The sequence below is a fragment of the Staurois parvus genome, unplaced genomic scaffold (genome assembly GCF_062004578.1).
Source record: "Staurois parvus isolate SC_StPar_1 unplaced genomic scaffold, SC_StPar_1.0 ptg000379l, whole genome shotgun sequence".
In the NCBI taxonomy this organism is placed as follows: Eukaryota; Metazoa; Chordata; class Amphibia; order Anura; family Ranidae; genus Staurois; species Staurois parvus.
The window spans coordinates 532,087-547,392 of NW_028318175.1; the positions used below are offsets into that span (position 1 = coordinate 532,087).

General features: G+C 44.4%; 1 protein-coding gene across 1 annotated transcript in view; it reads right to left on the reverse strand.

Annotated features, from left to right (window-relative positions):
* Window positions 1-15,306, reverse strand: part of LOC149456053 (uncharacterized) — a 140,367-nt gene that overhangs the window by 91,884 nt on the left and 33,177 nt on the right. Inside the window, exon 3 of the mRNA XM_089685530.1 lies at window positions 1,100-1,420. Within this exon, the coding sequence (XP_089541656.1) occupies window positions 1,100-1,420 (321 nt within the window). The remainder of the gene's footprint in view (window positions 1-1,099; window positions 1,421-15,306) is intronic.

Sequence of the window (15,306 nt, forward strand, 5' to 3'; positions counted from 1 at the left end):
AGTCTCCGCTCTAATTCATCCCAAAGGTGTTCTATGGGGTTGAGGTCAGGACTCTGTGCAGGCCAGTCAAGTTCCTCCACCCCAAACTTGCTCATCTGTGTCTTTATGGATCAGTAGTGGCATGCTTTATACCACTGCATCCGATGAAAAGAATAGGCTAAAACAGAATAGAAAATAAAGCAAGAGTATAGACTAGAATAGAGAATAAAATAAAAAAAGAATAGAATGGAAAAAAATAGAATAGAAAAGAATAGAATATAGCCATCGTCTGAAATTCAAATTTGAAAAAGAATAGAATAAAATAGAAAGAATATACTGTAGCTGTCTTCCAAAATTCTAACTTAAAAAAGAATAGAAAAGATAATAACAAAACTAGAATAGACTATAGCTTTCTTCCAAATTTCATAAAGAATAGAATAGTATAAAATAGAAAATAAAACAATACAATAGAAAAATAAAATACAATAGAATAGAAAAAATATAGCAATCTTCTGAAATCTGAATTTTGAATAGAATAGAACCAGCTATTTTTCACAATGAATTTGGATCGATTAAATATCATTGATTATGAATTTGATTCCAATTTGAATTCAATTCGAATCCATTGGAAAAATTTTAATCTGGTCGAAAGCAAATAAACTAAATAAATTTCATTATGTTAGCGCTATAAAAATCTTGTATAATAATAATAATTATTATGAATGCAACAAAATTAAAATTAGCAACATAATGAACTGATCCAAAACTAAACAAAACTATTGATTTTGTTCTGCACATGTCTAGACTTCAATGTAAGTGTCTGAAAAAGATTTTTTTAAAAACATAAATAACCTTCTCCTCCTCCTAGTAACTAGCTTTGCATTGGCTGAAAAAAAATTGCCCAAGCCTGAATACATCTGAACAAAAAAAATGCATAAAAAAAAAAAAACACACCAAAATTGCCTGTAAGTGCTTTTGCTGGGGGGTGAATGCAGCCCAAGTATTTGGTATTTTGGAAACCTCACGCTGAGAAATCTCTGGATCTAATCTGAAAGATCTGGGATTTGTGGAAGGCAGTTGGAGCCGAATTCTGCTGATATCCTATTCTAAGGCTACTTACTTGGCATGTTAAAGCTGAGAGTTATTTCCTCCTTCAGGGATCTGTGGCTGACAATACAGAAGAATACATCTCCGGGTTCAACGTCTGTAGTCGGCTCCACAGTCAGCACACTGGTCACACTAAATGTCCCATCACTGTTCCCCAATAGAGTTGTGAAATAAACATTCTTGTCCCAAGGTGAGTTCCTTCTGTTACTTTTACTGGATTTAACCCATCGGATCTTCACAGCTTCTGGGTAAAAATTGTTGACTTCACAACGGACAGATCCCGTGATTCCATCTTCAATCTGTTGATCATGGCTCAGCGCCGTCTGCGGCTTAACTGTACAAGGAAAGACACAATTATTCATTATTTCCATATTAAAGGTTAAACCCCCAACAGTACAATCAGTCTGTAGATGCAGTAAAGCATGCTTGTTATACTCACTGTGGAACCTACGGGGTTAAATCTCTGCATTGTGTAAAAATGCTGTTAGATCCTGACTTCTCTGATCCTCCCCTTATTCCAGTGTCCCTCTCTTATCTCCTGATAAGAAAAATCATGTGGAGATGATCTGTACATGCTCAGTTTGGTGTGTATTGCTAGAGAGGTGTTTTTTTTTCTTGGGAGAGTGCATGTGATCAGCAAAGGGCCAATCAGCACTATCCAGACAGAGGGTCAGGGGTTCTGCATCCTCCTAGAACAGAAAGAAAACTCCTCCTACAAGGTTTAACCAGTGCTCAGCTAATGTGTTTAAGCTATAAGTCAGGTTAATATAACCCCGGCTGTTTTGTCACCTGCGTCCAGCTGGAGGGATTTCCCTTCAATTTCAGTCCCATAGACAATTAACCACCAACTCAGAAATTAAGGGGAAATCCCAGGTAGCCACCAGGATCAATAGAATAAAGGTCCCTCGATTTCTGTTCTGGATTTGGTGGAATGGTAAACAGGGCAAGTGGAGGGTGAATCCCTGATGAAGGAGGTGGTCAGGGATGTCTATACCCCTGATGACGGAGGTGGTCAGGGATGTCTATACCCCTGATGAAAGAGGTGGTCGGGGATGTCTATACCCCTGATGAAGAAGGTGGTCGGGGATGTGTATGTCCCTGATGAAGGAGGTGGTCGAGAATGTCTGTATCAGTGGTGGTTGGGGATGTCTATACCCCTTATCAAAGGATCAAGCATCTCAGGAAGAACTGATGACAGTGTTGTCTTCCACATCAGACCTTCAAGGTGAGTTCAGCATGGCACCCTGACATCAAACAATACACAATGTGTACACATATGTAATTAAATAATGTAAATAAAGTAAATAAAAAACACATGTGCAGACAAATGCTGAGCTGTGCACACCTTTATCCCCAGGAAGATCAGCCCAGATCATACACACACACACTGCTGTGCTCACACCTGGAGGAGAAGATCCATCTCCATCATACAGCCGATTGCTCATTGACTGACAATGACAGATGCCCGCCTGGGCCACCATCCCACCACTATCAGCTGTGCACAATGCATGAGATAGCCATCGGATTCCTCTTTTTTATCCACCACACAGACAGCCTATCATCAATCAGCTCTTGCTGATTATACAGAGGTGTTAATAACCATTGGAGGGGAGGGATGTCAATCTGGAGCTTCAGGTAGCAGGTCTAAATCCCCCCCACCTGCTGGTCCCAAATGACATCTTGGTGGGGCGGGAGAGCCATCACAGGCACAGCTGCATAGCAGAAGGTGAGTGGTGACCTTCTGCTTTACAGCCCGATCATCGACAGGCAATGGACCGGGCAGCCCCGGGCCATCAGACAAATGCCCGGTATGCCCTATGGCCACTCCAGGCTTGGATGTTCCCATGTGAAGGTTTCCCCTCACCACCTGTTTCAGTGAAAACTGTTGCAACAGACCACCTTCCATAAAGTGAATACAAAAAAGTAAGGGGGTTTACTGATATAGAGGGGAAACTTCACATCAGTTACCCCCCCCCCCCCCCAAACTGGTCTGGTGGGGCACTGTCAGACATCCTCTCAGGTGCACTTTTCAGGAATCAGCCAGATGGTCCTCTCCAGGCTCCAGCTTGGCAGCTCTGGTTTTATCCAATATTTTCTGACTGACTCCTGTGAGGCCTGCTCTTGATTCCTTTGCAGACTGCAGTCATTATTCAAGAGATGGTCAGAGACTGCAGACATGAGACAAGAGATGGTTGGAGATTGTGGACAAGGTACAGCAGATGGTTAGAGGCTTCAGACAGGATACAGGAGATGATTTGAGATTGTGGACATGATACAAGAGATGGTTAGAGACTGTGGACAGGGTACAGGAGATGGTTAGAGGTTGCAGACAGGATACAGGAGATAGTTAGAGGCTGCGGACAGGATATAGAAGGTTAGAGGCTGTGGATAGGATACAAGAGATAGTTAGGGGCTGTGGACATAGTGCAGTTAATATCTCACCACTGCTTGTGCCTGGCTGCCATGTCCATGCCTCCTCTCTTCTGCAGCAACATGCAATTCCTGGGCAAGCTGGAATTGTCTCATGTTTGCAAAGTCTAACAACTTAACCAGTTTTGTGATCAACGACAACATGCTCGTTATTCAAGTTACTTTATATTAGGGATAGGTTGTATGTTCATGTGTTCACCGAACACATGAACATATGGTACGTTCGGCAGGATGTTCACGCCCCACAATGCAATGCGCTCTGGTGGCACATTGTGACTGGCCAAAGCATGCAATGGCCAATCATGGCTCAGTGGCTAAGTCAACTCCCCCACTATATAAGGCTGCTTATACAGCAGCCTTGTGTAGTGTGTTATAGGAGCCGCCTTGGGCCCTGTTAGAGGAGGAAGGGGATGTTGAGTTCACTGACTATACTTGGGTGCCTTAGAGAACAGAGAAGGATAGTGAGGAGGAGGCAGAATTCCAATGAGGCAGGATGTCCTCCAGGGGCAGGCGTAAGGGCAGCCAACCGATGACATCATACAACAGCGCTCCACAGGTGCAGGGTGCTGCTGACTCCCGGCAGACTCCCAAAAGTTCTCTGGTGTGGGCTTCCTTCAACACATGTGCAGCATTGCTTTTTGCAGCCTGTCTGAAGCAGATCAATCATGGCCAAAACACCAGGCACTTGGGCACCACATGCTTGACAAGACATATGATGAGCTGCCATGCAGCCCCTTGGCAACAGCACCTGAATGACCCAAATCCGAAAAAAGTGCAGACTTCTTCTTGCTCCTCATCTGGGATCTCTACCTCTACTGTATAATGTCAGGTCTTCTCAACAGCCTCCACTGAGAGGAGTGATGGTACAGCAGTGAGTGCCACAGGTCCTGGCACCCCATCTGATTGCAGTACACCACCTATTGATTTCAGCAGGCAACTTTCGCCACCCCAGTTGCTGAACCGTAAAAAAAAAAACCTGTCCCACCCATCCACATGCTCAGTGTCTAAATGCTAGCCTGGCCAAATAGCTAGCGTTACAACTGCTGCCTTTCCATCTGGTGGACTCTGCCCCCTTCCATGAATTTGCAGAATGTGCTGTACCACAGTTGCAGGTTTGGAAAAGACAATTCTTTTCATGTAAGTCCATTCCAGCTCTGTACCATCATGTGGAAAGCAATCTTTTGGCCTTATATATATCAACATAGATTCTTCTATGAGCCTACCTCTTAAAAGGAGACCACTGGATGACATCTTTATTGCCGGCTCCCTCTGGTGGATTTTGTGTAGACTACATACTCCTTGATGCTGGGTTAAAGATCTGTGATGACATTCTGATCTCTGGCTCCCTCTGGTGGATCCTGATCGCTTTGCTATTATCTGGAAGAGTGGCTGATAGGCCGGAATTCCTGTGGCTGTCCATCAGACGATCCGTACCCTAGATGTCCAACTGCAGCTGACCCATGTATCATAATTCATATGCGCAATAATTAGCGCTATCTGGTGAGTATAATCTACACCTATACGTACCACCAATGTCACCATTGCTATTCTGACCTGTGAAAGACTCATGAGTTCACCACACATTCAGAGTGTTGTATAAAATAATTTCTTTAAATATCAAGAGACGTTATATATATCCGGATGCCATACGGGTTTATGTTATTGGTAATGATTTAGGATTAGACTTCATTTTAGCACTGCATGTTGATATATATATTGCATAAAGAAGGTTCTGAGGTCATTGCCTTTCATGCTAGCTGCTCCACCCACATAGATCTACTGCTCATTTTGTACATATATTCAATCTTTTGGCCTCGTTGGACAGAGATGTCAGCAGCAAGGTCCATATTACTGGTCCAGCAGGCATGGGCAGGGACATTACATATCCTCTACGACGCACTGGGTAACTCTGCTTGTAGCTGGGAAGGATGTAGGACAGGGTCCAGTCCTGGAGCTTGTTCTGCCACCACGCCTCCAAAAAGCTAGTGGTGATTCTTCCACATCTGTTTGCTCCACCCCCTCCTCTTCCTCTGCCTCTATGGCCTCTTCTGCTGAATTGTTGTCTGAACCAGCGGTGCCCTGTAAGTGTTCAAGGGGCTACGCAAGTAGTCAGGCTAAAAGATGCTTCAGCTTGTCTGTCTAGGGAACAGGAGCCACAGATTTTGTCAGCTCTGCAGGGGCAAGCTCAGAGGTGGTTGACGCCATGGCAGCTTGAGTCAGGAATGGTTGTATGCAACAATGGCACCAACCTGCTCTCCGCCCTCCAACAGGGACACTTGACACATGTTCCATGCTTGACACATGTCCTGAATTTGGTGGTGCAGCGTTTCTTGAACAGGTACCCAGACTGTCAAGATCTTCTAAGGCAGGTCAGAAAAGTTTGTGGCCATATCCAGTGGTCATACACGGCCAGTGTTTGGCTGGCCGAAATTCAACGGGAATTCATCCTGCCCACCAACCAACTCATCTGTAACATGCCCACTCGATGGAACTATACTTTGGCAATGTTGTAGCGGCTGCACATGCAGCAGAGGGCCATCAATGAGCACCTGTGTGAATATGGCACAAGGACAGGCTCAGGGGAGCTTGGCTTCTTTTTGCCATGCCAATAGTTGCTGATAAAGGATGCATGCACTGTCCTGTCACCATTTAAGGGGGTCACAAGGATGGTGAGCCACGACACTGTATCCCTCTAGTCTTCCTGCTGGAGAATCATGGATAGGGCACTTGAGGCAGAACAGATGGGGGAAGAGGAGGCTTTCCTATCCTCTCAAGGCCCCTTTTATGCACAAACCATTCCTGCAGGGTCACAGAACACACAGCAGGAGGTGGAGGAAGATGAGAAGGAGGATTGCAGCATCATGATAGTAGAAGATCACATACAGCAATCTTCAAGGGGCGGTTTTCAGTCTCCAGAAACTCAGACAGGAGTAATACATGGCTGAGAGGAGGTAGTTCTTGACAATGTCATCCTCAGTGACCCGGAGGACTCAGAGTTTCCTGCCTCCTCAAACATACTCTGCATGGGCTCCCTGATCTGCAAAGCCTGCATAAGGACAGGATAGGCTTCCCTGAAGAGAGAGGTTTTCAGAGATCGCCTAAAAGTGAGCAGAGTAGACGATAGTCTGATAAACTGGGGTAGAGAGTTCCAGAGGATTGGGGAAGCTCTGGAGAAGTCCTGGAGACAAGCATGCTTGAAGCCAGGCTTCTGTAATTGCTAGTAGGTTAAGGGAGCGGGAGACAAAGGTCATGGACAGAGGTGAGCTTATTACAGACAGAGCGGGCATTCCAGAGCGCACATGAAAAAGGGAGGGTGGTTTTTGGGAGCACGGGGACTGATAATAAATTGAGGGGATTGCAGCTATTCCTGGAAGAAAGGGGATGTCTGGTGTGGGGGTGAGATACTGGAGGACCAGGGTTTGCGGAGATATTCCCAGAGGTTAGGAGAAGAAGAAGGGTGAGTAAAGTAACATGGGAGCGGGATGTACACGAGCGCACATGCCTTCCAGTCCTGGTGTTTGGGTCAGCAGGAGAGTGAAGTATCAGCAGGAGGTGATGAGAGCAGTAGTAGGGAGATGGTAGCAGTGAGGGTGAGATGTATTCAATACTGTTTGGCAACCCTTTTTGATCCATATTACAAGAGCTCATCGAGTCTTCGCAGAGGGATCAGAGGATGAAAAAGCTTGAGGACCCCTTAAAAAAAATTGTGTAATACCTTTTCAGACAATGGGAGGTTACCATTTCCTGGAAAACGTGTTTCTGGGGCTTTGTTCTGTCAAAGGAAGAGCGGTGGAGAAGGCGCCCGGCTGACCGATGCCTTTAAACAGTTCTTTAGTCCTCAGCGCCCAGGGCTGTTAGGTTTAAGCACCCATCAGCAGCATCTGCATCATATGGTGGAGGATTATCTAGGGGCAAGAGCAGACTTGGAGACCTTTCCAACTGAGCATCCACTGGGTTACTGGGTCTTGAGGATGGATCACTGGCCAGAGCTTGCTCAATACGCCATCGAGCTACTGAATCCAGCATTCTTTCGGAATGGACATTCAGTGCTGCTGGAGATTTTGTGACATATAAGAGTGCATCTGTCCACAGACTCTGTTGAACAGCTAACATTTATCAAAATGAATCAATCCTGGATCAACAGCAACCATCTTGCCCCTGATGCTGATGTAACTGATTACATTTCTTAGGGATCCCTTGAAGACTGCTTATCCTATTTCTGAATCCTGATTTCTCCAGCCTTCCTCTGGATTAACTGTGGGTGTAGGATTATAACTTTTTTTTTTCTATGGTTGAACTGGATGGACTTTTGTCTTTTTTCAGCCAGACTAACTATGATTTTGCTAGCTTCCAACAATTGTTTTGGTTTAGAAAACCACCAACACCCAAAGCCCAATTTTTCGGCACCTGTTTCAAAGTGCATGTCATTTTATTTTACAATTTTTCTGGAATAGTTAACAATTTTTAACTGCAGGACCCATGCCTGTGCCCATCAAGAGTACCTGTGAGGAGTTACAGTGTTCAGGCACCACCAACACCCAAGGCCCAGTTTTTCTGCACCTGTATGACAAGTGCATATAATTAGAATTTTTACAGCAGGATCCAATCCTGCACTCGTCAAGAATAGAGGGGTTACGGTGTGAGTCCTGCTGCAGCAGGTTCTATACATTGTACGGATGTGCAACTTCTCAGGTAGTTTAAGGGGACCCCCAGGCATGATATTTAAAGGAACTTTCGTAATTATTTTTTTTACTTTACCCACTTGCCTACCAGGCACTTTCACCCCCTTCCTGCCTAGGCCAATTTTCAGCTTTCAGTGCAGTTGCACTTTAAATGACAATTGTGCAGTCATGCGACACTGTACACATGATATTTTTATAATTTTTTTCACACAAATAGAGCTTTCTTTTGGTGGTATTTAATCGCCACTGGGGTTTTTATTTGTTGCTCTATAAACAAAAAAAGAGCATAAAAAAAGCACAGGGGGTCCGTTCTGGGAGGATGTCCATGGACGCCCTCCTAGAACTGGACAACCGCGCTGTAGCCTGTAGCAATTGTACGTACAGAGATGGACGCGGTCATCCATCTTGCTACAGATCCCCCATCTTGTATCATTCTCTCTCCCTCCAATCCCCCCCCTCAGGAATGTGATCTGTATGTATGCTGAGTTCACAAGCCATCAGGCACAGCAGGATAGCTTCATGGTTATAAACCCCAATTAGCCTGGGCGCAGTATGTCTGTGAGACTCTTGCTTAGAGCAGATCGAAAAACTATAAACCAGTCCTTCTGTGTTGCCTTCACAGGCTAATTGAATTGAAGTTACTTATATGGGACATGTAGTGTACCACTGCCATCTAGTGGCAGACATGTATGGCAGGTCTCCTCTGCATATGTAAGCTCTCAGACAGGAAATGACTCTTGGTTTAGGAAGCTCGTCAGCCATTTTAGACTTCTATTCACTGGGGATGCAGTGTGCTTGCTTCTCTCCCAAGGGGCTTGAGACATCATCACCTGTAAGTGCCTTTCTTCTGTGTCATCTGTCATTTATGTTACACTAGTTATTCTATGTATACTGATATGCTGTTATTGTATTGTGTTTCAGTTTCACCTATAAAATAAAGTTGGATTCTTTGGTAGACAACACAAGCAGTGGGCTTCTGTTTGCTGGAGATTCTGATAAGGGTTTAGCTGTCCGTTTAGAGCCACACATAGTCAGTGTTTTGAGAACGAGACAGTGAAAAGGTGAAGCGCAACAAGCCTGGGGATAGGAGTCACTGCACAGACAGTGAAAAGGTGCAGCGCAACAAGCCTGGAGATAGGAGTCACTGCACAGACAGAATGAGTCTAAGATCAGGAAGACAGTATAAGGCTGAAGATCAGCCACCCGGGACACATCAAGGCAGGGAGAGCATGTCAAGTGTCCAGCAAGATGATGCACGCTCACACTCGTCTAGATCAGCAAGGTCCAGTCAGATTTCATCAGCAAGTGCCCTTTTAGCCAGAGCTCGCGCCAAAGCAGAGGCAGCTCGTGTTCAGCTAGAATTCGCTGAGAAAGAGGCCACCGTTATGAAGGAAATCGCTGAGAAAGAGGCCACCGTTATGAAGGAAATCGCTGAGAAAGAGGCTGCCATTATGAAGGAAAGAGCAGAGAAAGAAAAAGAAAAATCAGAACAAGAAGCAAAGTTGCATATTCTTCAGCGTCAGTGTGCAGCCGCCACCGCCGCAGCAGAGGCCGCAGCTTATGCCGAAATGGAACGGTATGGAAGTGGATCTATCCACGAAGGCCCATATGTGCCTGAGAAACCCCTCTCCTCAGTAGAACGCACAAGGGAGTATGTCCAAGAACATTCAAGCAGCAATGCAACAAAACAGTTCCCTAATCCAGAGTCAGCTGAATCTAAACCAAGACCAGCAGAATCCCTGAGTGTACAAAAACAAACCAATACAGAATCAGCTGAATCTAAACCAAGACCAGCAGAACCCCTGAGCGTACGAAAACAAACCGATGAGGCCAGCAGTACCAGAGCGATTAAAAATGAATCCTTAGTACAGCAATCCAAACACCAGAGTACACAAGATGTCACTAAATATCTTATCCGTAAAGAAATGGTTAATTCGGGCTTTCTCAAGTTTGATGACTGCCCTGAGAATTACTGGGCATGGAAGTCTTCTTTTCTGTATGCAGTCAAAGACTTAGGCTTATCAGCAGCCGAGATGCTGGACCTGATGATAAAATGGCTTGGGACGGAGTCAGCAGAACATGCAAGAAGGATGCGCAGGGTACATATATTTAACCCTCCAGCAGGACTTGATATGGCCTGGCAAAGGCTAGAGGAAAGATATGGATCACCAGAGGCAATTGAAGGTGCTCTAATGAAAAGACTTGAGTCTTTTCCCAAGCTAAACAGCAAAGACAACTTGAAACTGCAAGAGCTGGGTGATATTCTTTGGGAAGTCCAGTGTGCCAAAGAAGAAGGCTATTTAAGAGGACTTGCACATTTAGATACCGCCAGCGGTACTAAGCCAATGGTGGAGAAACTACCTCACAACCTGCAAGAAAAATGGGTGAGTGTTGGAGCCAAATACAAAGAAGAATATGATGTCCCCTTCCCCCCTTTCTTTGTGTTTTCTAGATTTGTACAGCAGCAAGCAAGGATCCGGTGTGATCCCAGCTTTTCCTTCATCACCAGCAGTCAACTGCCAAAGGCAGAAAAGCCACTTAGATCCTACAATAGGACTTCAGTGATCGCCCACAAGACAACGGTTCCCTCTGAGGACCCAGGCTGTCCAAGCAGCTACAAGGTAAACACCTTTGAAGGTCCTGACAGACTTTGCCCACTTCATAAAAAGCCCCATCCTCTAAACAAGTGCAAAGGGTTCAAAAGTAAACCCATCAAGGAAAGGATAGCCTTTCTTAGACAAAACGGCATCTGCTTCAAGTGTTGTGGATCCACTAAGCATCTAGCAAAAGACTGCAAAATACAAGCGGATTGCTCAGAATGTGGCAGTAACAGACACATCACAGCTTTACACCCTGATACATTGCATCAACCACTAGAGGTCGCTGAAGAGCAGAAAGATGAGGGCAGGGAGCAAAAGGATAATTCAGCTACCCCAGTAATGTCCAAATGCACTGAAATCTGTGGCGACAGTACAAGTCCACGCTCATGTGCCAAGATCTGCCTAGCAACAGTGTACCCCACAGGGAAAAAGGAGAAGGCAGTTAAGATGTATGTAGTTCTGGATGAACAGAGTAACAGGTCACTGGCAAGGTCAGACTTTTTCGATGCCTTCAATATTACATCAAGTGCTATCCCATACACCCTAAAGACATGTGCAGGAATGATAGAAACTTCAGGAAGAAGAGCTACTGACTTTACTATTGAGTCTCTTGACAAGAGAGTCCATCTCTCACTTCCCATTTTGATAGAGTGTGATATGATACCGGATGATAAAACAGAGATCCCTTCACCAGAAGTAGCCCGTCATCATCCTCATCTCAATTCAATATCTCACCTTATTCCAGCTATCCAGACAGATGCCTCTATTCTTCTACTTCTTGGGAGAGACATTCTACAAGTACATAAGGTACGCCAACAAATTAATGGGCCCTTTAATGCCCCCTATGCCCAAAGACTTGACCTAGGGTGGGTCATAGTAGGAGAAGTTTGTCTAGGAGCAGTACATCGGCCTGACAGTGTCAATACGTCAAAGACATCTGTGCTACTGAATGGACGCACATCCCTTCTAAGTCCATGCCAAAACAGCTTTGTTGTGAAAGAAACCCTTAACATCCCAAAACCATACTGTGACTTTCCTTCTAGTTACAATAGAGACATTAGTAGTGGCATGGAGTCTGACACTTTAGGGAACTCAGTATTCCAGAGAACAAAAGATGACAACAAACAAGCAATGTCTATAGATGATCGAGCTTTTCTCCATATCATGGATAAAGAGACTTTCCAAGATGAAAACAACAATTGGGTAGCTCCCTTACCCTTTCGCACACCAAGGTGTTACTTACCCAGTAACAGAGAGCAGGCCTTGAAGCGCCTGAACACACTATGTAAAACCTTGCAAAGAAAGCCTGAAGTGAAAAAAGACTTTACAGAATTCATCAAAAGGATGCTTGATAATAATCATGCCGAAGTAGCACCGTCACTGGATGAAGGTAAAGAACACTGGTATCTGCCAATGTTTGGCGTTTACCATCCACACAAGCCAGACCAAATAAGAGTTGTGTTCGATTCCAGTGCTCAACATGGAGGTGTTTCATTGAATGATGTACTACTGAGTGGCCCAGATCTAAATAACACACTTCTGGGTGTCCTCTTACGCTTCAGGAAAGAGCCTATTGCTTTCACAGGTGATGTGCAACAGATGTTTTATTGTTTCCTAGTGAGAGAGGACCATCGTGACTACCTGCGTTTCCTGTGGTACAAGGATAATGACATAGCTAAAGAGGTGACAGAGTACAGAATGAGAGTACATGTTTTTGGTAACAGCCCGTCTCCTGCTGTTGCCATATACTGCATGCGCAAAGCTGCCCAGAAAGGTGCAGAATGTTATGGTCAAGTTGCCAAACACTTTGTGATGAGACATTTCTATGTAGACGATGGACTTGCTTCAGCTAACACACCTGAAGGAGCAGTCGACATTCTCAACAAAGCAAAACAGATGCTGGCGGAGTCTAATCTGCGGCTACATAAGATTGCCTCTAACAGCAAACAAGTCATGGAAGCTTTCACCACAGAAGATAGAGCTAAAGATCTCAAAGACCTGTGCCTGGGAACAGACACCCTTCCTTTACAGAAGAGTTTAGGCCTAAGCTGGGATCTAGATAAAGACTGCTTTGTGTTTCAGGTTTCTTTAGCAGAAAAGCCATTCACAAGAAGAGGCATCCTATCCACTGTGAACAGTCTTTATGATCCTCTCGGGTTTGTAGCACCAGTCACCATAAAAGGTAAGGCCTTAGTTCGTGAACTGTCAAGTGGAGAAAGTGAGTGGGATGCCTTACTTCCACAAGAGAGACTCCATGAGTGGGTCCAATGGACAGAGTCTTTACAAGCTTTACAATGTCTTCAAATTTCCAGATGTTATGTTCCTGTGTCATTGTCACAGGCCTGCAAGAGAGAACTGTACATCTTTTCAGATGCCTCTGTTATAGCAATAGGTGCAGTCGCTTACTTGAAGGTAAGTGATGTAGGAAATGTCTGTCATGTTGGATTCGTAATGGGAAAATCCAAACTGAGCCCTAGGCCGGCACATACAATTCCACGCCTAGAGTTATGTGCAGCTGTACTAGCGGTTGAACTGTATGAGCTAGTGAGAGACGAGATAGACCTGAGCCTAGATGCCGTGAAATTCTTTACAGACAGTAAAACAGTTTTAGGCTATATCTGCAACACTTCAAAGAGATTCTTCTTGTATGTCTCCAATCGGGTGAATAGGATCAGACAAACAACCTGTCCAGAGCAGTGGTTCTACGTACCCTCAGGACAAAATCCTGCAGATTATGCTACCAGGCCTACACAGATAGCTTGCCTTCAGAACTCTATATGGTTCTCAGGTCCACCTTTTCTGTATCAGACAGCTGTAGATACTCCTGATAATCCTACAGTTCTTACACCTGCCATGCTCTTGACCCAAAAGGTAGACTCTTTATCGGCCCCTTATGGGGACTTTAGTACAACAGAACTTCATGTAAAGCAATGGAAACAAGTCCAATGCCTGGCTGATACGTTTTGGAAGAGATGGAGGAGAGAATACCTGTGTACCTTACAAAGTCGCAAGAAATGGACTGAGACCAGTCCCAACGTCAAAGATGGAAATGTTGTTTTATTGAAAGATTGTCAAGAAAGCAGAAACAACTGGCCTGTGGGAATTGTCACAAATACATTGCCAAGTAAAGATGGTAATGTCAGAAAGGTTGAAGTCAAAGTGACAAAACAAGGGACTGCTAAAGTGTATACTAGACCAGTTTCAGATGTCATTGTTCTCCTTTGAATAGCATTTCTGTTGTGTAGCTGGCACAATACATAGCAGAGAGCTCCTCACTGATAGCGTTCAGGCGAGACATTCGCCATTGAGTTAAATTCCATCCTGTGGATTACAATTGGGGTTGGAGATAGTTTGGCCTTGGGCGGCTACTCCAATCCGAAGATGGGTTTATGGACTAAACTATTTCTTCATGTGGGCCATAAGCTTGAAGTACCATAGCCAAAAGACCCTGATATGTTGTGGACTCATGTTTTAGTTTATGTTACCAATCTAGGCCAGAATGTATTTTCTTATGTGTTTTCCCTGTACAGTAGATATGCATGGGCAGTGATATAATATATTATATCAGGCAGGGAGTGTGTTACCTTCACAGGCTAATTGAATTGAAGTTACTTATATGGGACATGTAGTGAACCACTGCCATCTAGTGGCAGACATGTATGGCAGTTCTCCTCTGGATATGTAAGCTCTCAGACAGGAAGTGACTCTTGGTTTAGGAAGCTCGTCAGCCATTTTAGACTTCTATTCACTGGGGATGCAGTGTGCTTGCTTCTCTCCCAAGGGGCTTGAGACATCATCACCTGTAAGTGCCTTTCTTCTGTGTCATCTGTCATTTATGTTACACTAGTTATTCTATGTATACTGATATGCTGTCATTGTATTGTGTTTCAGTTTCACCTATAAAATAAAGTTGGATTCTTTGGTAGACAACACAAGCAGTGGGCTTCTGTTTGCTGGAGATTCTGATAAGGGTTTAGCTGTCCGTTTAGAGCCACACATAGTCAGTGTTTTGAGAACGGAACACCTTCACTGAACACAAGACATTCCGAGATAGCCGTAAAACAGACATCACATTTAAAATCCACTTTTCCATATAATTTTATATCTTAAGATAAGAAATAATTACAATGAAACAAAGCATGTATTCGGATAGCTCAGTTTAATGCGAGTCGCCTGATATCTTACACCCCTAGTTAAAGTCTACAGGAGAGCAGAAAGCATATAATTCTAGCTGAAATTGTAAGATATGGCATATTTGATGTCTGGACATTCAGGATATAATTCTGCATATTAATCTACTAATGGCTAGGCTGCTACATGTACCTAGGGAAGGTTATTGACCATGGTATAACTTGGGAGGGATTTGGTCACAGCCTGAGTTCCCCGCCTAAAACATCCCTCCCCAAATGAGGTGATTGGTTCTCTGCTTTAAGGAGACATCCTGCTGAGTTCCTAAAAAAGAGGTTGTCAGGCTTGGAGCAGTAAGATGAAGAGATCTCCCTTTTAAC